Consider the following 23,253-nt stretch of genomic DNA (forward strand, 5'->3'; position numbering starts at 1 on the left):
TGACAGGTCTGCCTAATGCAGAGACATTAGCTAAATTGTTTATTGAATATGTGGTATAGCTGCATGGTGTGCCTGTGAGTGTGGTTTCGAACAGGGTAGTGCAGTTTGTGTCTAAATTTTGGAGGGTCTTTTGTAAAAGGTTGAGTATCTGTTTGACCTTTTCTTCAGCATATCATCCTGAGACTAATGGTCAAATAGAGAAAACCCATCAGTCCTTGGAATAAATCTTGCGTTGTTTGACCACAACCAGGCAGGACGATTGGTGTTCCTCTTTGCCTGTGGCTGAATTTGCTTTTAATAATTGCATTAATCAGTCCACGGGTACCTCCCCTGGGGCTGATCTATATGTGCAACATTTGGGGGAGGTGTAGCAGGAGGTTCAGAGGAATATAGGGGAAGCTCATGGGAGGTATAAATTATTTGCTGACAAAAGACGATCTGTGGGGCCAGTATTCTGGGTTGGGGATAAGGTATGGTTGTCCACCAGGAATATTAAGCTTCAAGTTCCTTCTGCTAAGTTGGAGCCCAAGTTCATTGGCTTGTTGTGAATTCTCTTGCTCGGAGTTCTGAGCCGAAACTCCCTCTGGTGGTTGCTGAGAGTAGTGGAGCTGGCCAGGTGGTTGGAAGTTCCCCTCCTGACGACGATAATTGGAAACCTGGGATTACTGGCTGGGAGCATATAATTGAGCTAGCTGCTCTTGGAGGTTGCTGGTGATTTCTTCAGTGTGCATTTGGAGCTCTTTTGTCCCCTGCCTGATCTGCATGTTTCAGCTAAGTGATTCTTTTGCTAATCCTTTGCATCTAATCTGGTTGTCATTTTTTTTTTGGCTTTCTGTTTTGCTGCTAGGGTTCAGCGTGCTCCCTGCTGGGGGCAGCGCTGGGTCCTGCTTCAAGTGATACAGCTTGTTTAGTCCCGATATGTTAGTATCTTTTTGCTTTGCTGTCAGTTTATACCAGAGTGCTGATCTAGCGGGGGTGAGATCGTGTGATCTCAAACTTTTTGTATATCAGTGGTGTTGGACTTTTTCAGGGTTTTGTGCGTGATTGCAAACAGTATCTTTTCTATCCTGTCTAGACAGCTTGGGCCCCACCGTTTGCTCAGTCTGTTCTCTGTTTTTGTCTCATCTTGTCTCACCGACGATATGTTTGGGGGCTGTCTATTCCTTTGGGAATCTGCTCCGGGGCAGTTTAGATTTCATCTTTCTGTCTTTAGGCTTAGTTAGTAATCTGGCTGTGGCGAGGCGTCTAGGGCATCGTAGGAACGCTCCACGGCAACTGCTAGTTGTGCGGATAGGATCAGGGGTCTCCAATCCGCTTAGTTACCAACCTCTCTGTTCTTCTGATGGCTTAGCCTGTTCCTGCCATCCTCCACGGTGACCCATTCATAACAGAATCACCAGCCTAACCGCAGATTCTAGGGTACTTAAAATGAGGAAAAAAGGTGTCAGAATTTTTTTATATATTTTTCCTCTTTTTCTCTGGGGCCGTAGGAGGAATTTTTCTTTAATGGAGACTAAGCAATTGTCCAACCGTGTTGAGCAGCTCGCTGCTGAAGTGCGGGGAATTTCTGCCTATCTTGCTCAATTATCTGCTGTAGAACCAAAGATCCCTATTCCTGATGTGTTTTCTGGGGATTGGTCTAAATTTTTGAATTTCAAGAATAACTGTAAACTATTTATTGCCTTGAAGACCAATTCATCGGGGAGCTCGGTGCAGCAGGTTAAAATTGTCATCTCCCTGCTGTGCGGCGATCCCCAGGATTGGGCTTTTTCTCTGACTCCTGGAGATCCTATTCTGGCTAATGTGGATGTGTTTTTTCAGGCCCTGGGGTTGTTGTATGATGAACCTAATGCTATTGATCAAGCTGAGACCTTATTAGCATTGAACCAGGGTCAGGATGCTGCGGAGTTATACTGCCAGAAGTTCTGAAAGTAGGTGGTCCTTCCTAAATGGAATGATGATGCCCTGGCGGCTCTCTTTCGGAAAGGTCTGGCAGAAACCGTAAAAGATGTTATGGTGGTATTTCCGGTCCCCTCTGGTCTTAACAACTCCATGTCATTAGTCATTCAAACTGATCGGTTTACGTGAACGTAAAAGTACGCGAGAGGCAGTGCTGCCTTTTGAACAAACTTCTGAACCCATGCAATGTGATAGGGTTTTGTCTAGGATGCAACGTCAAGAGTTTAGAAGGCGTAATAAGTTATGCTTCTTTTGTAGGGATGCCTCTCATGTTATTTCTGTCTGCCCTAAACGAGAAAAACGTTTTGCTCACGCATTTGTGGTGGGCAGTGTACAGCCTAAGTTTCTGTTGGCAGTTACCTTGATCTGCTCCTTGTCTACTTTTTCTGCTAAGGCCTTTGTTGATTCAGGAGCAGCTTTGAATCTGATGGATCTTGACTTTTCCAAGCATTGTGGTTTCCCCATGGTGCCCCTGAGAACCCTTATTCCCTTGAGTGGGATTGATGCTACCCCTTTGGCAGAGAATAAACCCCAGTTTTGGACCCAGGTGGTAATGCGGGTCACCCCGGACCATCAAGAGAATTGTAAATTTTTGGTGTTGCACAATTTACATGATACTATTGTACTGGGTTTTCCTTGGTTGCAGACCCATAATCCTGTTTTAGATTGGAAATCTCTGTCTGTGGTGAGTTGGGGTTGTCAATGTGTTTTTAGTGACACTCCTGTTTTCTCCACCTCTCCCCAGTCTCAAGACGTTCCTGACTATTTGGCTGATTTTTCTGATGTATTTAGTGAGAGTAAATCCGCGCCTTTGCCTCCTCATAGAAGTTATGACTGTGCAATTGAGTTAATGCCCGTAGTAAATTTCCCAAGGGTCGACTTTTCAACTTATCTGTACCTGAAGATGTTGCTATGCGATCTTATATCAAGGAATCATTGGAGAAGGGTTATATCAGACCATCCTCTTCGACTTTGGGTGCTGGTTTTTTCTTTGTGGCCAAAAAAGATGGCTCATTAAGGCCATGTATTGACTATCGTTCCCTTAACAAAATCACTGTTAAATATTAGTACCCGTTACCCCTGATTTCTGATTTATTTTCCAGAGTTAAAAGTGCTTGTTGGTTTACCAAACTTGACCTCAGGGGGGCGTATAATCTTATTCGCATCAAGCATGGGGATGAATGGAAGACGGCGTTTAATACTCCGGAGGGACATTTTGTGTACCTCGTAATGCCTTTTGGGCTCACTAATGACCCTTCAGTCTTCCAATCTTTTATGAACGATATTTTCCGGGACCTTGTGGATAAGTTTTTGATCATTTATCTGGATGATATTTTGACTTTTTCCAGTGATTGGGATTCTCATGTGGAACATGTCCGGACGGTGTTCCGGATTTGGAGGGAAAATACTCTGTATGTTAAGGGATCGAAATGTCTTTTTGGTGTACAGAGGATTTCGTTTCTGGGATTGATTTTGTCCCCGTCTGCTATTGAAATGGACCCGGCCAAGGTACAGGCCATTTATGATTTAGTTCAGCCCACTTCTCTGAAGGCTCTTCAGAAGTTTTTGGGTTTTGCTAATTTCTACCGTAAATTTATAAGTAATTTTTCTGGTATTGTTAAACCTCTGACGGATTTGACCAAAAAGGGTGCTGATGTGGTAAATTGGTCTCCAGAGGCAGTCTCGGCATTTCAGGAGCTTAAGCAGAGATTCACTTCTGCTCCAGTTCTACGGCAACCTGATGTTTCACTCCCATTTCAGTTGGAGATAGATGCTTCTGAGATTGGTGCAGGAGCCGTTTTGTCTCAAAGAGATCCGGTAACCTCTAAGATGAATCCCTGTGCCTTCTTTTCTTGAAAATTTTCTCCATCTAAACGTAACTATGACGTGGGGAATCGGGAATTATAGGCCATGAAGTGGGCATCTGAAGAGTGGAGACATTGGTTGGAGGGAGCTAGACATCAAGTTGTGGTCCTCACCGATCACAAGAATTTGATTTATCTTGAATCAGCCAAGTGCTTGAATCCTAGACAGGCTAGGTGGGCCTTGTTTTTCATGCGTTTTCATTTTGTGGTCTCATTTCTTCCGGGCACTAAGAATGTAAAGGCGGACGCCCTTTCTAGGAGTTTCTTTGCGGATTCTTTTCGCCATTTCTCCTGATTTGAGACCTGCCCTGGAGGAATTTCAGGAGGATAAACCTGAATGATGCCCTATGGGAAAATTGTATGTCCCTGACCAGTGGAGGAAAAGAGCAATGTCTGAAATCCATTGCTCCGTGTTGGTATCTTTGGTACCAGAGATTTGGTGAGTTGGTCTTTTTGGTGGGCTGCCTTATCTTGTGATGTCAGGAATTTTGTGCAGTCCTGTGGGACTTGTTCTCGGTCTAAGCCCTGTTCTCATGCTTGTGTTTTGTTGATGCCTCTGCCGGTGCCCAGGAGGCCATGGACCCACATATCAATGGATTTTATCTCTGATCTCCCTGTCTCTCAGAGAATGACTGTTATTTGGGTGATCTGTGATAGATTTTCTAAGATGGTCCATCTTGTACCACTCCCAAAGTTGCCATCTTCTTCTGAGTTGGTGCCCTTGCTTTTATAACAAGTGGTTCGTTTGCACGGGATTCCTGAAATCACCAGCAACCTCCAAGAGCATTGGAGTCGGACAGAGGGGTCCAGTTTGTGTCGGACAGAGGGGTCCAGTTTGTTTCCAGATTTTGGAACATTGTGTCGGACAGAGGGGTCCAGTTTGTTTCCAGATTTTGGAGGGCTTTTTGTTCCAAACTGGGAATTCAGTTGTCTTTCTCCTCGGCATTTCATCCTCAGACCAATGGGCAGACTGAGAGAACAACCAGACGTTGGAGTCCTATTTGAGATGTTTCATATCTGCTGATCAGGATGATTGGGTCTCATTTTTGCCCTTGGCCAAATTTGCGCTAAACAATAGCGCTAGCTCTGCGACTTTGATGTCTCCTTTCTTTTGCAACCTTGGGTTTCATCTTTGATTTTCTTCGGGGCAGGTAGAAGCTTCTGCCTGCCCAGGTATGGATTCTGTGGTAGAGGAGAGAATGCAGCAGATTTGGGACCAAGCAGTGGATAAGTTGTCCCACTCTCAGGAAAAGGCCCAACGGTTTTCCAACCGGCATAGGACCATTGGTCCCCGGTTTAAAGTGGGTGATATGGTTTGGTTGTCCTCAAAAAATATTCCCATAAAGGTTGCATCTCCAAAATTCAAGCCAAGGTTTATTGGACCTTATAAGATTTTGGAAATCCTTAACCCTGTTTCTTTTCGTTTGGCTCTTCCAGTTAAGTTTAAGATTCATAACGTCTTTCATAAATCTTTGCTGAAAAGGTTTGTGGAGCCAGTCATTCCCATGTCAGCGCCCCCTGACCCTGTACTGGTTAAGGGTAATTTGGAGTATGAGGTAGAGAAGATATTGGATTCTCGTCTGGCTAGACAGAGACTTCAGTACTTGGTCAAGTGGAAGGGTTATGGCCAGGAGGATAATTCTTGGGTCTCTGCTTCTGACATCCATACCAAGAGATTGATTTGTGCCTTTCACCGGGCCCATCCTGATCGGCCTGGTGGCGTGGATGAGGGTTCGGTGACCCCTCCTCAAAGGGGGGGTACTGTTGTGAATTCTCTTGCTCGGAGTTCTGAGCCGAAGCTCCCTCTGATGGTTGCTGAGAGTAGTGGAGCTGGCCAGGTGGATGGAAGTTCCCCTCCTGACGACGATAATTGGAAACCTGGGATTATGGCTGGGAGCATATAATTGAGCTGGCTGCTCTTTGAGGTTGCAGGTGATTTCTTCAGTGTGCATTTGGAGCTCTTTTGTCCCCTGCCTGATCTGCATGGTTCAGCTAAGTGATTCTTTTGCTAATCATTTGCATCTAATCTGGCTGTGTCTTTTTTTTTTGCTTTCTATTTTGCTGCTAGGGTTTAGCGTGCTCCCTGCTGGGGGCAGCGCTGGGCCCTGCTTCATATTTTGCAGCTTGTTCAGTCCCCTGATATGTTGGTATCTTTTTGCTTTGTTGCCAGTTTATACCAGAGTGCTGATCTAGCGGGGGTGAGATCGTGTGATCTCAGGTTTTTGTATATCAGTAGTGTTGGACTTTTACAGGGTTTTGTGCGTGATTGCAGACAGTATCTTTTCTATCCTGTCCTGTCTAGAGAGCTTGGGCCGCATCATTTGCTCAGTCTGTTCTCTGCTTGTGTTTGTGTCTCATCTTGTCTCACCGACAATATATGTTTGGGGGCTGTCTATTCCTTTGGGAATCTGCTCCGGGGCAGTTTAGATTTCATCTTTCTGTCTTTAGGCTTAGTTAGTCCTCCGGCTGTGACGAGGCATCTAGGGCAACGTAGGAACGCTCCATGACTACTGCTAGTTGTGTGGATAGGATCAGGGGTCTGCAATCCGCTTAGTTACCAATCTCTCTCGTCTCTGGTGGCTTAGCCTGTTCCTGCCATCCTCCTCGGTGACCCATTCATAACAATGTCCCTTATGAGATTGTGGAGGAGATTGTGGCCTTCCGTTTGCACCTTCCCCCTTTTTTACGTATTCTCGTATTCCATAAGGCTCTTTTGAAACTGTTGGAGTCTTCCTCCGGGGAATCTCCATCTCATCCGCTACCCATTTTGGTGGTCCATTGCAGGGGCTACGGTCCAGAGACCGGTCCTGGGTTCCAGCATGTTCGGTCCATGCGGATCGGTTGGCCCGGGCCTTTCATGCCTCGATATCCTGGGAAGCCTGGGGTCCGGTGTACCCCTCTTGAGAGGAGAGTACTATCATGATCCAGGTTGGGGTTTGCTTCTTGCTTTTCTTTCCCCGGCCTGGTCAAGGAGGGGTTAACTTTTCCCACCTCTCTTTGGTTCTTGTGTCGCTATGTATTAGTGCTGTTTTGGTAGCCTTTGTCCGTGATAGTTCTGGTCCTTGGCTTGAGCAGCTGACCCGTATACCCTAGTGATCCTTATGCCTCTCACTTCCTGTGTGTGTGTGTCTGACCCATTCCCTATCCCTGACTTTGTGTACGTATTGTGATTTCCCTACAGTGTATGACTCGGCTTGAACTATGAACTCCGCCTCCAGTTTCTCTGTCTCTGGTACTACTGTTCCCTACTGGCTTTTGACCCACTGGCTTGTACCTCAACTCCTCTTTCCGTCTCACGTTTTGGATACCGCGCTCCTATCTGGCTCTGACTTTTGGCTCATCCCTGACATCGTGCTTGCTGTGACATCTGGTACTTCGCATTCCTGTCTGTTGCTGACTCCGGCCTGTCTGACTACTCTGCCACCCCATGGTGGCGGCCTGCACTGAGGTGCTACACAGTAAGTGCAATCCCGTTTTCCCGTAACAGCGCCTCCTGGTGGTGGCTGCGTGCAACGGCTCCGCAGTTGCTTTACCCCAAGCTCTGCCATGTGCCCAGTGGTTTCCCCCCACATATTGGCATGCTCAGGAGAAATTACACAACAAATTTTGGGGTCCACTTTTTCCTGTTAGCCTTGTGAAAATAAAAAATTGGGGTCTAAAGTAATTTTCTTGTGAAAAAAAATTCCTGTCAAGCACCTGAAGGGTTAATAAACATCTTGAATGTGGGTAGAGATGCACAAATTTGTTCGGATTTTGGCCCTGAATCATGATTTTGGCATATTCGAACACTATTTGTGCCGAATGTATGTCTTATGATCGGTTCCAAAGCTTATTCGATAATTTTTACTCCCATTGACTCTAATGACGCTTGGATGTGTTCGATGAACATTGCAAAAACAATACTCGATTCTGATCGTATTCAGAACCGAATCCAAACAAATTCGCTGCTCTCTAGCGTTGTGCACCATGAGGGGTTCAGTTTATAGAATGGTGTCACTTTTGGGTATTTTCCGTCCCTAAAAAAATGGGTTTGTAAATTTTGTTTGAACAAAGAGTAATCGCTCGTCAACTTTTAACCCTTATAACGTCCGAACAAAAACAAGTATGCTTCAAAAATTGTGCTGATGTGACGTAGACATGTGGGAAATGTTATTTATTAACTATTTTGTGTGACACCACTCTGATTCATGGGCATAAAATTTAAAAGTTTGAAAATTGCGACATTTTCCAAATCTTCGCTAACTTTCATTCTTTTTCACAAATTAACGAAAGTCATACCGAAGAAATGTTACCATTATCATGCACTCGGGGTTTAGGGGAAGGCATTGCTCTACACAGCTATTTCCCGTCACTGCTGTCTCCCTGTTCCTACTTCATCGCTCCACACTGAGAGGATTTGTGTTCACTTGCATGCTCCCAATAAAGATGATTGAAAAACCTGCTATGTACACTGTGTCATTTGCTAATAAAGTTTGTTGTAGGAAATAACACGTATTCCATACTCGTCCTCGCGAGACTAGATGATTGGTGATGCGTGAGTGGGCGTGTCAAGAAGGAGGTGGGCGGGCCCTTCGCCGGGTAACGGCCGTCGGTCGGTCGGTTTTTCTACTGTGGTGAGCTGTGAGGGACCCGTTGACGGGTAGTTTGCCCAGAAAGAGGAGGTAAGGGCAGCCATGGCTGGGCAGCAGTTCCAGTATGACGACAGTGGCAACACGTTCCTGTACTTCCTGACCTCGTTCGTAGGGCTGATTGTCATCCCGGCCACATACTACCTGTGGCCCCGTGGCCAGAACTCGGGTGAGTGTGAAGAGAAGTGATTACTGGGGCTGTGGGGGTCCTCACATCACTGTGCTGCCGGCTGAGATGAGCGTTGCCGCTGGTACACGTCATTGGTGTGGATACTGATGTCATCTCTGAGCTACGGCGTCACCATAGTGTAATGTGTGTGTGTGTCTGCTCCTCACCTCCATAGTGTAATGTGTGTGTCTGCTCCTCACCTCCATAGTGTAGTGTGTGTGTGTCTGCTCCTCACCTCCATAGTGTAGTGTGTGTGTGTCTGCTCCTCACCTCCATAGTGTAATGTGTGTGTCTGCTCCTCACCTCCATAGTGTAATGTGTGTGTCTGCTCCTCACCTCCATAGTGTAGTGTGTGTGTGTGTCTGCTCCTCACCTCCATAGTGTAGTGTAATGTGTGTGTCTGCTCCTCACCTCCATAGTGTAGTGTAATGTGTGTGTCTGCTCCTCACCTCCATAGTGTAATGTGTGTGTCTGCTCCTCACCTCCATAGTGTAATGTGTGTGTCTGCTCCTCACCTCCATAGTGTAATGTGTGTGTCTGCTCCTCACCTCCATAGTGTAATGTGTGTGTCTGCTCCTCACCTCCATAGTGTAATGTGTGTGTCTGCTCCTCACCTCCATAGTGTAATGTGTGTGTCTGCTCCTCACCTCCATAGTGTAATGTGTGTGTCTGCTCCTCACCTCCATAGTGTCGTGTGTGTGTCTGCTCCTCACCTCCATAGTGTCGTGTGTGTGTCTGCTCCTCACCTCCATAGTGTAGTGTGTGTGTCTGCTCCTCACCTCCATAGTGTAGTGTGTGTGTCTGCTCCTCACCTCCATAGTGTAGTGTGTGTGTCTGCTCCTCACCTCCATAGTGTAGTGTGTCTGCTCCTCACCTCCATAGTGTAGTGTGTGTGTCTGCTCCTCACCTCCATAGTGTAATGTGTGTGTCTGCTCCTCACCTCCATAGTGTAGTGTGTGAGTGTCTGCTCCTCACCTCCATAGTGTGTGTGTGTGTGTGTCTGCTCCTCACCTCCATAGTGTGTGTGTGTGTGTGTGTCTGCTCCTCACCTCCATAGTGTGTGTGTGTGTGTGTGTCTGCTCCTCACCTCCATAGTGTGTGTGTCTGCTCCTCACCTCCATAGTGTGTGTGTCTGCTCCTCACCTCCATAGTGTGTGTGTCTGCTCCTCACCTCCATAGTGTGTGTGTCTGCTCCTCACCTCCATAGTGTAATGTGTGTGTCTGCTCCTCACCTCCATAGTGTAATGTGTGTCTGCTCCTCACCTCCATAGTGTAATGTGTCTGCTCCTCACCTCCATAGTGTAATGTGTGTGTCTGCTCCTCACCTCCATAGTGTAATGTGTGTGTGTCTGCTCCTCACCTCCATAGTGTAATGTGTGTGTGTCTGCTCCTCACCTCCATAGTGTAATGTGTGTGTGTCTGCTCCTCACCTCCATAGTGTAATGTGTGTGTGTCTGCTCCTCACCTCCATAGTGTAATGTGTGTGTGTCTGCTCCTCACCTCCATAGTGTAATGTGTGTGTGTCTGCTCCTCACCTCCATAGTGTAATGTGTGTGTGTCTGCTCCTCACCTCCATAGTGTAATGTGTGTGTGTCTGCTCCTCACCTCCATAGTGTAATGTGTGTGTGTCTGCTCCTCACCTCCATAGTGTAATGTGTGTGTGTCTGCTCCTCACCTCCATAGTGTAATGTGTGTGTGTCTGCTCCTCACCTCCATAGTGTAATGTGTGTGTGTCTGCTCCTCACCTCCATAGTGTAATGTGTGTGTGTCTGCTCCTCACCTCCATAGTGTAATGTGTGTGTGTCTGCTCCTCACCTCCATAGTGTAATGTGTGTGTGTCTGCTCCTCACCTCCATAGTGTAATGTGTGTGTGTCTGCTCCTCACCTCCATAGTGTAATGTGTGTGTGTCTGCTCCTCACCTCCATAGTGTAATGTGTGTGTGTCTGCTCCTCACCTCCATAGTGTAATGTGTGTGTGTCTGCTCCTCACCTCCATAGTGTAATGTGTGTGTGTCTGCTCCTCACCTCCATAGTGTAATGTGTGTGTGTCTGCTCCTCACCTCCATAGTGTAATGTGTGTGTGTCTGCTCCTCACCTCCATAGTGTAATGTGTGTGTGTCTGCTCCTCACCTCCATAGTGTAATGTGTGTGTGTCTGCTCCTCACCTCCATAGTGTAATGTGTGTGTGTCTGCTCCTCACCTCCATAGTGTAATGTGTGTGTGTCTGCTCCTCACCTCCATAGTGTAATGTGTGTGTGTCTGCTCCTCACCTCCATAGTGTAATGTGTGTGTGTCTGCTCCTCACCTCCATAGTGTAATGTGTGTGTGTCTGCTCCTCACCTCCATAGTGTAATGTGTGTGTGTCTGCTCCTCACCTCCATAGTGTAATGTGTGTGTGTCTGCTCCTCACCTCCATAGTGTAATGTGTGTGTGTCTGCTCCTCACCTCCATAGTGTAATGTGTGTGTGTCTGCTCCTCACCTCCATAGTGTAATGTGTGTGTGTCTGCTCCTCACCTCCATAGTGTAATGTGTGTGTGTCTGCTCCTCACCTCCATAGTGTAATGTGTGTGTGTCTGCTCCTCACCTCCATAGTGTAATGTGTGTGTGTCTGCTCCTCACCTCCATAGTGTAATGTGTGTGTGTCTGCTCCTCACCTCCATAGTGTAATGTGTGTGTGTCTGCTCCTCACCTCCATAGTGTAATGTGTGTGTGTCTGCTCCTCACCTCCATAGTGTAATGTGTGTGTGTCTGCTCCTCACCTCCATAGTGTAATGTGTGTGTGTCTGCTCCTCACCTCCATAGTGTAATGTGTGTGTGTCTGCTCCTCACCTCCATAGTGTAATGTGTGTGTGTCTGCTCCTCACCTCCATAGTGTAATGTGTGTGTGTCTGCTCCTCACCTCCATAGTGTAATGTGTGTGTGTCTGCTCCTCACCTCCATAGTGTAATGTGTGTGTGTCTGCTCCTCACCTCCATAGTGTAATGTGTGTGTGTCTGCTCCTCACCTCCATAGTGTAATGTGTGTGTGTCTGCTCCTCACCTCCATAGTGTAATGTGTGTGTGTCTGCTCCTCACCTCCATAGTGTAATGTGTGTGTGTCTGCTCCTCACCTCCATAGTGTAATGTGTGTGTGTCTGCTCCTCACCTCCATAGTGTAATGTGTGTGTGTCTGCTCCTCACCTCCATAGTGTAATGTGTGTGTGTCTGCTCCTCACCTCCATAGTGTAATGTGTGTGTGTCTGCTCCTCACCTCCATAGTGTAATGTGTGTGTGTCTGCTCCTCACCTCCATAGTGTAATGTGTGTGTGTCTGCTCCTCACCTCCATAGTGTAATGTGTGTGTGTCTGCTCCTCACCTCCATAGTGTAATGTGTGTGTGTCTGCTCCTCACCTCCATAGTGTGTGTGTGTGTGTGTGTCTGCTCCTCACCTCCATAGTGTGTGTGTGTGTGTGTGTCTGCTCCTCACCTCCATAGTGTGTGTGTGTGTGTGTGTGTGTGTCTGCTCCTCACCTCCATAGTGTAATGTGTGTGTGTCTGCTCCTCACCTCCATAGTGTAATGTGTGTGTGTCTGCTCCTCACCTCCATAGTGTGTGTGTGTGTGTGTCTGCTCCTCACCTCCATAGTGTGTGTGTGTGTGTGTGTGTCTGCTCCTCACCTCCATAGTGTGTGTGTGTGTGTGTGTGTGTCTGCTCCTCACCTCCATAGTGTAATGTGTGTGTGTCTGCTCCTCACCTCCATAGTGTGTGTGTGTGTGTGTCTGCTCCTCACCTCCATAGTGTGTGTGTGTGTGTGTGTCTGCTCCTCACCTCCATAGTGTGTGTGTGTGTGTGTCTGCTCCTCACCTCCATAGTGTGTGTGTGTGTGTCTGCTCCTCACCTCCATAGTGTGTGTGTGTGTGTGTGTCTGCTCCTCACCTCCATAGTGTGTGTGTGTGTGTGTGTGTCTGCTCCTCACCTCCATAGTGTGTGTGTGTGTGTGTGTCTGCTCCTCACCTCCATAGTGTGTGTGTGTGTCTGCTCCTCACCTCCATAGTGTGTGTGTGTGTCTGCTCCTCACCTCCATAGTGTGTGTGTGTGTCTGCTCCTCACCTCCATAGTGTGTGTGTGTGTGTGTGTGTGCTCCTCACCTCCATAGTGTGTGTGTGTCTGCTCATCACCTCCATAGTGTGTGTGTGTGTGTGTGTGTGTGTGTGTGTGTGTGTCTGTGTCTGCTCCTCACCTCCAGTCTGTTTATTTACCTCGCTTGTATAGTACCTATAAATCCACAGTGCTTTAGACATATTTTCTGCTCCTCACCACCATGCTGTTATCAGTGTATGTATACACTCCTCCCTAGTGGACTGTGATCAGTGTATGTATTCTTCTCACCTCCGGACTGTGATCAGTGATGAATGACTGTATGCTACACTACAGCCTAGCGCCATACTCTCCTTTAGGCTGGGGTCACACTTGCGAGAAACTCGCATGAGTCTCTCGTGTCTCAATACCCGGCACTGCCGCCGGCAGTCGGATCGGAGTGCTCAGCTGCATAGAAATACATACAGCCGTACACTCCGGTCCTGAGTGCCGGCGGCAGTGCCGGGTATTGAGACGCGAGAGACTCGCTTGAGCTTCTCACATCACAATTGCAAGCGTGACCCCGACCTTCTGGTTATTACTCTCACTAGTAGGAGATCAGCAGCGTCCACTTTACAGTGTATGGAGAAGTGCTGTTTGACTTTGTACACTGTTTACATCCGGCTATTGTGCCCTATGTATGAGGGATGGCAGTGTCTGGTACTATTAAGGCTGGGTTCTTATTGCGTTATGGCCCTGCTTTTAACACATCTGTTATACAGCGGCACTAACGCTATGTAACGGATGTGTTAACAAACCAATTGGCCACCATTCTTGTAACACATCCTAACGCATGCCAAATTCGGCATGCGTTAGCGATGATGTTACTTTGTGACGCACCTGAGAACGCGGTCTACCGCTTTTTCGGGTACTTCGGGTCTAACGCACAGCGAATGGATGCGTTCGCTGTGCATAGACCCGTATGGCTAACGCATGGTAACAAAATGCTACCATGCTTTAGCGCTAGGGCACAAAATATGTCAAAAATGACATCAGCGTTGGCGCATCCGTTAAACGGATGCCCCTAACGCATTATGAACCTAGCCTTAGCCACCGTGTAACATCTGCAACAGTAGTATTCTCCAGTGTTTGGTAAATGGAGCTAAACACCTTGAAGTGAATAGGACATTACTTCCCTTACTTGTTGTCCTTTGTTTATCATCTCTGTTGCCCTGTGCCGCGTCGTTGTGACAACAGCATTTGGTGGTCTCACATGGCCATTAATCTTTCCATTTGACCCCTAATGCTCTTTGATGCACAAACACTGCTGTTTCTCTTCTGTGGAAATCTAGTCGCATGCATGCTTGGTGGAACAGTACCACAGCGATCAGTGGGACCATGAGTTCTTATTGCAGCCCCACCTCTGTACTATTGTTTGACCACATCATGTTATATTGCACACAAAATGTCTTGTAATTAGAGAAGGGCAGACACCTGGATGTCCAGGGTCGAAAAGTTACAGAAAGTTCAGGTACCAAAACAGTACCTGGACCCCATTCACTTGAATGGGGGGCCCGAACATTCAGTGTTTACTATGCTGTCATGTGCATGACAGCGCAGCGAACGTCGCTTCTAATCGGCGGTAAAATCACTGCAGGTCAGAGAGCCGCAGTTCCCACGCTGTCACTGGTGTCAGCTGATGGGACTACTGCTCCCATCAGCCGGCGCCTGCTGCCGCTAATAACAGTGAGAGCATCAGAGGCTCCTGTGCTGTACAGTGGGTACGGAAAGTATTCAGACCCCTGTAAATTTTTCAGTCTGTTTCACTGCAGCCATTTGGTAAATTCAAGAAAGTTCATTTTTTTTCTCATTAATGTACACTCTGCACCCCATCTTGGCTGAAAAAAACGGATTACTTACCGGTAATACCACTGAGAGAGGGGATCCGCCACTAGGAACAGGAAATCTACAGAGAGATAAAAGGGGCGGTCCCCCTCACTCCCTCAGTTGGATTACAGAGAACAAGAGGAACCGCCACACATGCTTTAGTCAATTTGCTCAGTAAGCGATTCTAGCATATATACTTATATCTTTTGCTACATTACACATATTTATATACAGCTTCTATCCTTCACCCACCAGAGTGAACCACATGTAGATATATCAAGGGTTTGAAGTGAGCGGGTGCTGTCGTGGCTCTACAACAGAGTATTACCGGTAAGTAATCCGGTTTTTCCTCTTCGCCACGACAGCACCCACTGAGAGATTTTCAGAGATAATCACCTGGGAGGGCCCACCGTGTTAAGGACAGATCTACAAAAGGCCAAGTCATCGGAAGAAGACAAATCTAGCCTGTAGTGACTATAAAAGCCAGAAGGAGAAGACCAGGTTGCGGCCTTACATATTAGCTCAATTAGGACATCCGTCCTTTCGGCCCAGGAAGAAGATATGGCTCGTGCAGAATGTGCCCTCACGCCCTGTGGCGGGCCTTCTCCTTTTTGCCGAATATGCCAATGTAATTGCGTTTCTGATCCGCACTTGTTACCCTGGAAAGAGACAAAAAAGAGCCCTGCTCTGCCTCCAGGGCTTAGAGTTATCTATATAGACTAATACGACCCCTTTTACGTCTAGGCCATGCTATCTCTCCTTCTCTGGTGTTGCCGGGCTATCATAAAAAAGAGGGAAGGTAGATTTCTTGGATCTATGGAATTTAGCAGCCTCTCTAGGGAGGTAGGATGGGTCCGTCTTTGACACTATTCTGCTCTGAAATATTGTCAGGAAGGAGGATCTATTGACAGGGCCTGGAGATCATGCATCCTCCTTGCCGACACTAGAGCTACCAGTAAGGCGGCTTTCAATGAAACGCACTTTATTGAGGCGAAGTGTATGGGCCCGAATGGTCCCTGCGTGAAAGCATCTAGGACGAAGCTAAGGTCCCAAGGTGGTTTTTGAAGAATGTGAACCAGGTTTGCTTGCTGGCAAGCAGAGAAAAACCGAGCTACCCCTTCGTTGCCCGCACGTCATAATTATACTTGGCCTCCAGAGCCGAAACTTGGACTTTTAGGGTGTGTAGGGATTCGACTCGCTTAGGTGCAGCGGGAGACAAATATGCGACAGGTTCTTCCCAAAGTTCATGAGGTTTATTTGCATCATAAACCCACAAGGCAGCACATTACCAAAATAGCCTCTAGCTTAGGCCAAGGAACACAAATGTCCATGGTTGGAGACTCGGACCGAGAGTCTCAGCACATGCTGGGAGTTGTAGTCCTCCCCAAATACAACTTTTTGTAGTGTCCCACCTGAACACATGGAAGGCTGTCCACACTCTGACAGACTCCCTCACACTCCACATGTGCTAAACACCTCAATTACATAGCCCTGTAACCACACCCACAGGTGATCACATGGCTATGACATCACTAAAGGTTCTATTGCACATAGACACACATAGGCTTCCCTGACAAAGTGTAACAGAAATAGCAGTACCTCTGCTGATCAATACACCCTGGAGCCTGCATCCCAAGGCCACCCACCTTGAGACCCATAATGGTCATTTAGGACCCTGCTCCTGTTACCACACTGAATGTGCCTGTACACCCGTCCTGGGACACCCACACAGCGCCGCCTAGCTGACATAGTGGTCACTACACCACATACCTCCCCCTCTGTACAAACTTGTGGGGTTGAACACATGACATCACCCAGGGATCTTGAGACCTGGCACCCATGTCACCTTGCCCTACAAGTCGAGAGGACCATCTCCGTCTGTTTCGGTAGTCATACTGCATCATATTTACGTTAGGCCTCCCCCGCCCCCAGCGGTCAGTATCTCGGCCTTGGGCTTTGGCCTTCCCGTCAACGTCCGTCAGTGTGACCAGACACTCTTTAGTCTCCACCTGTCTGCAGTGCGCTCCGTCACCCGACCTTTCTCTCACTGGCCAGCTCTCCCAGTTCGTACGGTCATGAGTTCCACGTCCAGTTGGGCTAACTGGCTGGTCTGAGTCTGACCCTCTGTCGCTATGTCCACCACTGGGTCTCGTGCCTATGTCACTAAGAGTAGAACGGCCACTTGTGGACTCTCGACGTTCTTGCCTTCGACTACCTGTCCTTTCATTCCTCGGAGGATCCCTTCAGGTCCTTACACCTTGGGTTGGAGGTGGACGCCACCTGACGTTCTGTATCTGCTTATTCATCTGCAGCCGATCCTGTCTTAGCTGCTCAATCTCCTTCAGGTACGCTACCTGATATTCCAGGAGCATGCGAAGCGTCCCAATGCTTTCCACCGAACCAACCACAATGACAGGAACCATGTCATCTTCAACAGCGACTGGGATTTCACCAGCAGGTGGGATCCTCACTCTCTTCACACTGGATCGATTCACCGTCTCCTGCATCACCTTTCCAAGTCTGCCAACGACTTTCCCACCAGATTTCTGGGTACCGGAATTATGTCTTCCACAAAGCCCAGCCGACTTTGAGCTTCCCTTGCAAGCTCCAGACGTCGAGCGGCTTTCCTATTACGCTCCACGAGCATCTGTTTCGTGCAGAGACATTGTAGGTGCATCTCCTTCAGGACAGCCACCCTTCTCTCTGTGTCTTCCGTTTCTGCCAGTATCACCAACTGGTCTGTTTCTGGTGCCCAGCTCACACTATAGGCCTTTACTGCCTTTTTAAAGGTCTCATGCACACCTTCGCTGGCACATGCTTCTCGCACGTCTTCGGGTACCTCCATCACGCCCTTGAAGGCCATGGACTTGCTCTCATCCTGGACAGATGGCTCTGGGTTCCCCACAGACACTTCCCTCAAGGTATCTGCCAAGACCGGGTGACTGTCATGTGCAGCTCTTGGCTCACCATCTTCCTGAGATTAACAGTCTTCGGGACCCTTTTCTAAGATGGCTACTGGCAGTTCTGTCTTATTCTCACTCGCGCTCACCCGCGGTAAGTCTTCGTCCAATTTCTCCCGCAGAAGACCTTTTACTACGCCATTGAGTTCTTGCTGAACTTTATCTCGCTCCTCTGCCAGTTAGCGACGCTCATCCTCTCTCCTGAGAATCTCCTGTTGATGCTTCTCTTGGGCCTCTCTGAGCCCCTCCATATCCTTCACTATAGCTTTGTTCATAGTGTGACACGCTGACAGGTGACCTCTGAGCTCAGAGACTTCTTTCTCCAGCTCATCCACTCTGTGCTCAGCTGCTTGCCTTAGGACTCTTTCCCGTTCGACATGTTCTGTTACAGTCTCCTTTATCAGCTGTATCTCACGATCTTGTTCTCTTTTGGCCAGCACGTGTCTCACCACTACCTCTTTAATTATATCATTAAAGGGTACCACTGGGTCAGTCACCCCAGTCGAGTGAACTCTCCAGTTACCGTCCAGCACCAATGTGTCTAGTCCAGTCGTCTCATCTCCCAGCCCACCATCTGTCTTATCACGAGACGTCAGGTCCGTCAGTTGGGCAGATGTACTTCTTCCTCTGGTCAGTTCTACCTCTGACCTGTCCATGTCAGGAGCCGTCACTGTCTCAGTGTCTGCTTGCCCCACAGTCGAAGCATCTCCATCGTCTGACCAAACGTCATCAAACAAAAGAAAGTCCCGGCCCCTCTCCCAGGCATAGACTAAGTCCCGTGGTATCCCGCCCCCTTGGCACTCACCACCTTTGGTCCCCTCAAACACTACTCTGTCTACTGCATAGTTCACCGTGACCCCGTGTTTACAGCGAACCCTGACGCTTTTCTCGGTCAGAGAGAAAACGAGAGGAGTTCCGTTCCTGTCAGTCACCTGACTCTGAGTCCAGCCGACCAAAGGCTCCTTCCCGATGCAGCATCACTGTACACATCTGTGGCCCGTCATTACTACCCGGAAAGGATATTCCACATTCTGAAAAAGACCTGCACATACACTGCGGTACTCCAAACTTACCCACTGAGTCACCCAGTGCTGTCATTTCTTCCAATTTGGCCCCTTTCTGGACCACCACCCCGCTTTGGATTGCCGCCCACTCCCGGGACTCCACCCCTTTTTGGGTTACCACCCCAATTTGGGTCACTGCCCCCTTTTGGGACTCCAGCCCCTTTCGGGTTACCACCCCAATTTGGGACTCCACCTCTTTTTGGGCTACCACCCCGATTTGGGTCACCGCCCCCTTTTGGGACTCCACCCCCTTTCGGAATTTTCCCATGACCGTTCTGCAGAACTTCTTATGCCACAGTTCACACAGTACAGTTTTTTTCCTTCAGGCTGGTACTGGCCCTTTAAGCACAACACCACACCAGTTCCTTCTGGCACTGCCACAGCTCCTGCTTCCACAAACCACCGGCCGCTGTTCACACACACACACAGCGGCTGATGTCACTGCAGTTCCTGCTGCGCCGTCTTCGTGGACGCGCCGATCCACCGGCAGCCGCTTGTCCCCTTCGTAACCCCGCCGGGTTACCGGAAGCCGCTTGTCACCCTCAAAGATAAAAAAAAAAAAAAAAAAAAAACACAAAAGTGCGCCCATAGGGCCTTACCAGTGCAGGTATAATGGGTTATGAAGCAATAATACAGGGTACTCACCCTTAAGGCTGTGTGCACACGCTGCGGAAAAGGTGCGGATTCATCCGCGCGGATTTTGTACAATCCGCAGGTGAAACCGCAGGTCAAAAGACCTGCAGTTTTACCTGCGGATTGCTCTGCGGTTTTGCCCTGCGGTTTTTCATCTCCTCAATGGAGGAGATGGCAAACCGCAGGAGAATCCGCAGAAAGAATTGACATGTCAATTCTTTCTGCGGATTGAAAACCGCAGATAATCCGCGCGGAAAATTCCGCACCGTCTGCACTGCGGTTTTTGATTCCCATAGGGAATCATTGTACTGTACACCGCAGCAGAAACTGCTGCGGGTCCGCAGCGGCCAAAACCGCTGCGGAACCGCAGCAAAATCCGCAGCGTGTGCACACAGCCTAATAGTTGTGTAAAGCCACAACTACTGTATCCGCTTAGTTACACTCCATAAAGCTGCAGCAGGATGGTGTAGACAGACAGCGTCTGCTACCAATGCTCAGAGGAAAAACACCAGGTCCCTGTGCTGCGAGACCTTCGTGACCACACTGAGCCACAGCAAGCACTTTCAGGTTTTTGCAGAGAAAACGAGGAAAAGGAAAAAAAAAACCACATGCACAGTCTCTCACGTGTCCTGTTCGTGTGCCACTCAGGACGTAATGTCTCCACTTGAGAACGTCCAACACACAGGGCTTACCGGGTGCTATTCAGGGAGCCGACCCTCCTCCCAGGGTCTCCCAACACACCGGCCTCACCAGGTCCAGGGGCTCAGCGGGTGCTCTTCAGGACATCCGTCTCCGCCTGAGACTGCCCAACACTCACGCCTCACCAGGTCCAAGATCATATCACGTGTTCCAGGGATCAGATTCCTTTCCCAGAACCTCCCAACACTGACACTCCAGGATCTTGCTCACTGACCCCTCCAGGAACACAGTCTCTCACTGACCCTGGTCACTGCAACACAGACACCTGTCTGTTACCTGTGTCGGCCGCACAGGTTCTCGGATGCCTCTTCTCCTCAGAGGTATTCCACAAATATTAACAGTCACTTTCTCTGACCTCGGTCAGTATTGCTCACGGTTGTCAGACTATCCGCTCTCCTGGCTCAGAATCGCCAGCACTGCCACACGTGCTTCTGGGAATCGCTGCCCGCATTCTCCACCAATTGTAGGGATTCGACTCGCTTAGGTGCAGCGGGAGACAAATATGCGACAGGTTCTTCCCAAAGTTCATGAGGTTTATTTGCATCATAAACCCACAAGGCAGCACATACAAAATAGCCTCTAGCTTAGGCCAAAGAACACAAATGTCCATGGTTGGAGACTCGGACCGAGAGTCTCAGCACATGCTGGGAGGTGTAGTCCTCCCCATATACAACTTTCTGTAGTGTCCCACCTGAACACATGGAAGTCTGTCCACACTCTGACAGACTCCCTCACACTCCACATGTGCTAAACACCTCAATTACATAGCCCTGTAACCACACCCACAGGTGATCACATGGCTAAGACATCACTAAAGGTTCTATTGCACATAGACACACACAGGCTTCCCTGACAAAGTGTAACAGAAATATCAGCAGTACCTCTGTTGATCAATACACCCTGGAGCCTGCATCCCAAGGCCACCCACCTTGAGACCCATAATGGTCATTTAGGACCCTGCTCCTGTTACCACACTGAATGTGCCTGTACACCCGTCCTGGGACACCCACACAGCGCCCCCTAGCTGACATAGTGGTCACTACACCACAGGTGTTACCTGCAAGTCCGAACTCGCGCCCTTCCTGCCGGAACTCTAATATAGCAAGGATAAAGACCCTCCCCGAAAACGTCTGCTGAATGGAAAGTTAAAGTTTTTCCTGCAAGAGGGTGCCAATTAAGTCATCTGAGAATCCCCTTAGCTTCAGTAACTGCCTCTCAAATTACATGCCATGAGGCGTAGACCTTTTACCTGAGGGTGGTAACAGGGTCTTTGTGAGCGCAGGTCCCGATCCAGAGGGAGAACCCATGACATGGCTCTCAGCCATGAAACCCACGGCTTTTTGGCCCAACAGGCTATTAAGATGACTCTCGCTCCTTATTACCTCATCATCCTGGTAACAGCTGGCGACCATAACATCGGAGGGTCTGGTGAACCGTCCAAGGGTTTAGAAGGGCGTTGAGTACATCCGAACTGTCTTGTTCTGTACAGTGGAGCGAACCTTTCGACCCACCTATTGTAGCGAACAGATCTATCTCCGGCATGCCCCATATAGCCGCTATCATCCTGAAGATGCACCGGCTGAGCACCCATTCCCCTTGATGCCGGGTAGGGTGGCTGAGGAGGTGTGCTTCGGAGTTGTCCACTCCTCTGACATAGAGCAACCAGGAACAGGCTCTGAAGTTGTTTATTACCCTGACAAAACGGGTCAATAGGGACATTGTGTGTTTTGGCTCTCTGCAGGTTTCTCTCTGCGGTAGATATTGGAGTTCTTGACCATATTCCTCCTCACACTATGAAGGTACCATATCATACCATGAAGCATCCTGAAGTGATATGAGGTCCTTTGAAGGACTAAGTACCATGAGGTGCCATGAAGCAATGTGAAGTACCATGAGGTACCATGAAGCACTATGAAGTACTCTGAAGCACTATGAAATACCATGAAGCAGTCTCAAGCACTATGAAGTACTGTGAAGGTACTATAAAGTACCATGAAGTACTATGATGCAATACTAAGTATGACGTAGTACTATGAAGTACCATGAAGCAATATGAAGTATCATGAAACAAAAAAGATGCACGATGGAGTACTATTCAGTACTATTATACCATCTGAAGTACTATGATGCAATACTAAATATGATGAAGTACCCTGAAGCAATATGAAGTACTATGACTTACTATGATGCAAAAAGCACAATGAAGTCCTGTGACATACGATGGCGTACTAAGACATATCATGACGTACTATGGAGTACCATGCAGCAATATTATGCGCTATGACATACTATGATGTACTATGGCGCCACAAGAAGTACCACAAGGTACTATGACATATCATGAAGTACCATGAAGCAATATGATGAGTTATGGCACACTATGATGCAACCAGAAGTACTATGAAGTACTATGAGAGATCACGAAGCAATATGATGCGCTGTGGCACATTCTGATGTACTATGATGCAACCAGAAGTACTTTGAAGTACTATGACATCATGAAGTACCATGAAGCAATATGATGAGCTATGGCACACTATGATGCAACCAGAAGTACTATGAGAGATCACAAAGCAATATGATGCGCTATGGCACATTCTGGTGTACTATGATGCAACCAGAAGTACTTTGAAGTACTTTGACATATCATGAAGTACCATGAAGCAATCTGATGCGCTAGTACATCAGAATGTGCCATAGCGCATCAGATTGCTTCATGGTACTTCATGATATGTCAAAGTACTTCAGAGTACTTCTGGTTGCATCATAGTACACCAGAATGTGCCATAGCGCATCAGATTGCTTCGTGGTACTTCATGATATGTCATAATACTTCAAAGTATTTCTGGTTCCATCATAGTACATCAGAATGTGCCATATGATGGAACCAGAAATACTTTGAAGTATTATGACATATCATGAAGTACCACGAAGCAACTATGACGTACAATGAACTATATCATTGGCTGCGTGTGCATCACTATTGTGATTTTTCTCTTTTTTTTTTTTTTTTTTTTTTGATTCATCTTTGGTGCATGTTTGCACCGGGCTGTAGTATTTGGTAATTTATACAGTGGTGTCCACCTTTCACTGCATATCCTTCGTACTATGAAGCACCATGAAGTGCTATAACATACTATGACACAGTACGATTCATAGAGGCGCTATGATGTAATACGATACATCCAGACTCGATTATACCATAAGATATACATAGGCCCCTTGGAGTACAGATAGACTTACGGCCCCGCTTGAAGGTGCCAAACGAGACGAGGCCCACAGTTACATTCAAGGGGGCACCTCTCAGAGTTCCAGATAACCTCCACTCTGAAT

At 47.9% G+C, this 23,253-nt stretch overlaps 1 protein-coding gene across 3 annotated transcripts in view; it reads left to right on the forward strand.

Moving 5' to 3' along the window:
* Positions 1–8,327: 8,327 nt before the first annotated feature.
* SEC63 (SEC63 homolog, protein translocation regulator) overlaps positions 8,328–23,253 on the forward strand; it is a 119,583-nt gene continuing 104,657 nt past the window's right edge. Inside the window, exon 1 of one of the 3 annotated variants that reach the window (XM_073576061.1) lies at positions 8,328–8,621. In XM_073576061.1, coding sequence (XP_073432162.1) covers positions 8,498–8,621 — 124 coding nt within the window. In that variant the 5' untranslated portion in view covers positions 8,328–8,497. The remainder of the gene's footprint in view (positions 8,622–23,253) is intronic. The other 2 variants (XM_073576063.1, XM_073576062.1) reach the window with 2 other exon arrangements.

This window comes from Dendrobates tinctorius, unplaced genomic scaffold (genome assembly GCF_039654945.1).
Source record: "Dendrobates tinctorius isolate UK_male_01 unplaced genomic scaffold, ASM3965494v1 ptg000046l, whole genome shotgun sequence".
NCBI lineage: Eukaryota > Metazoa > Chordata > Amphibia > Anura > Dendrobatidae > Dendrobates > Dendrobates tinctorius.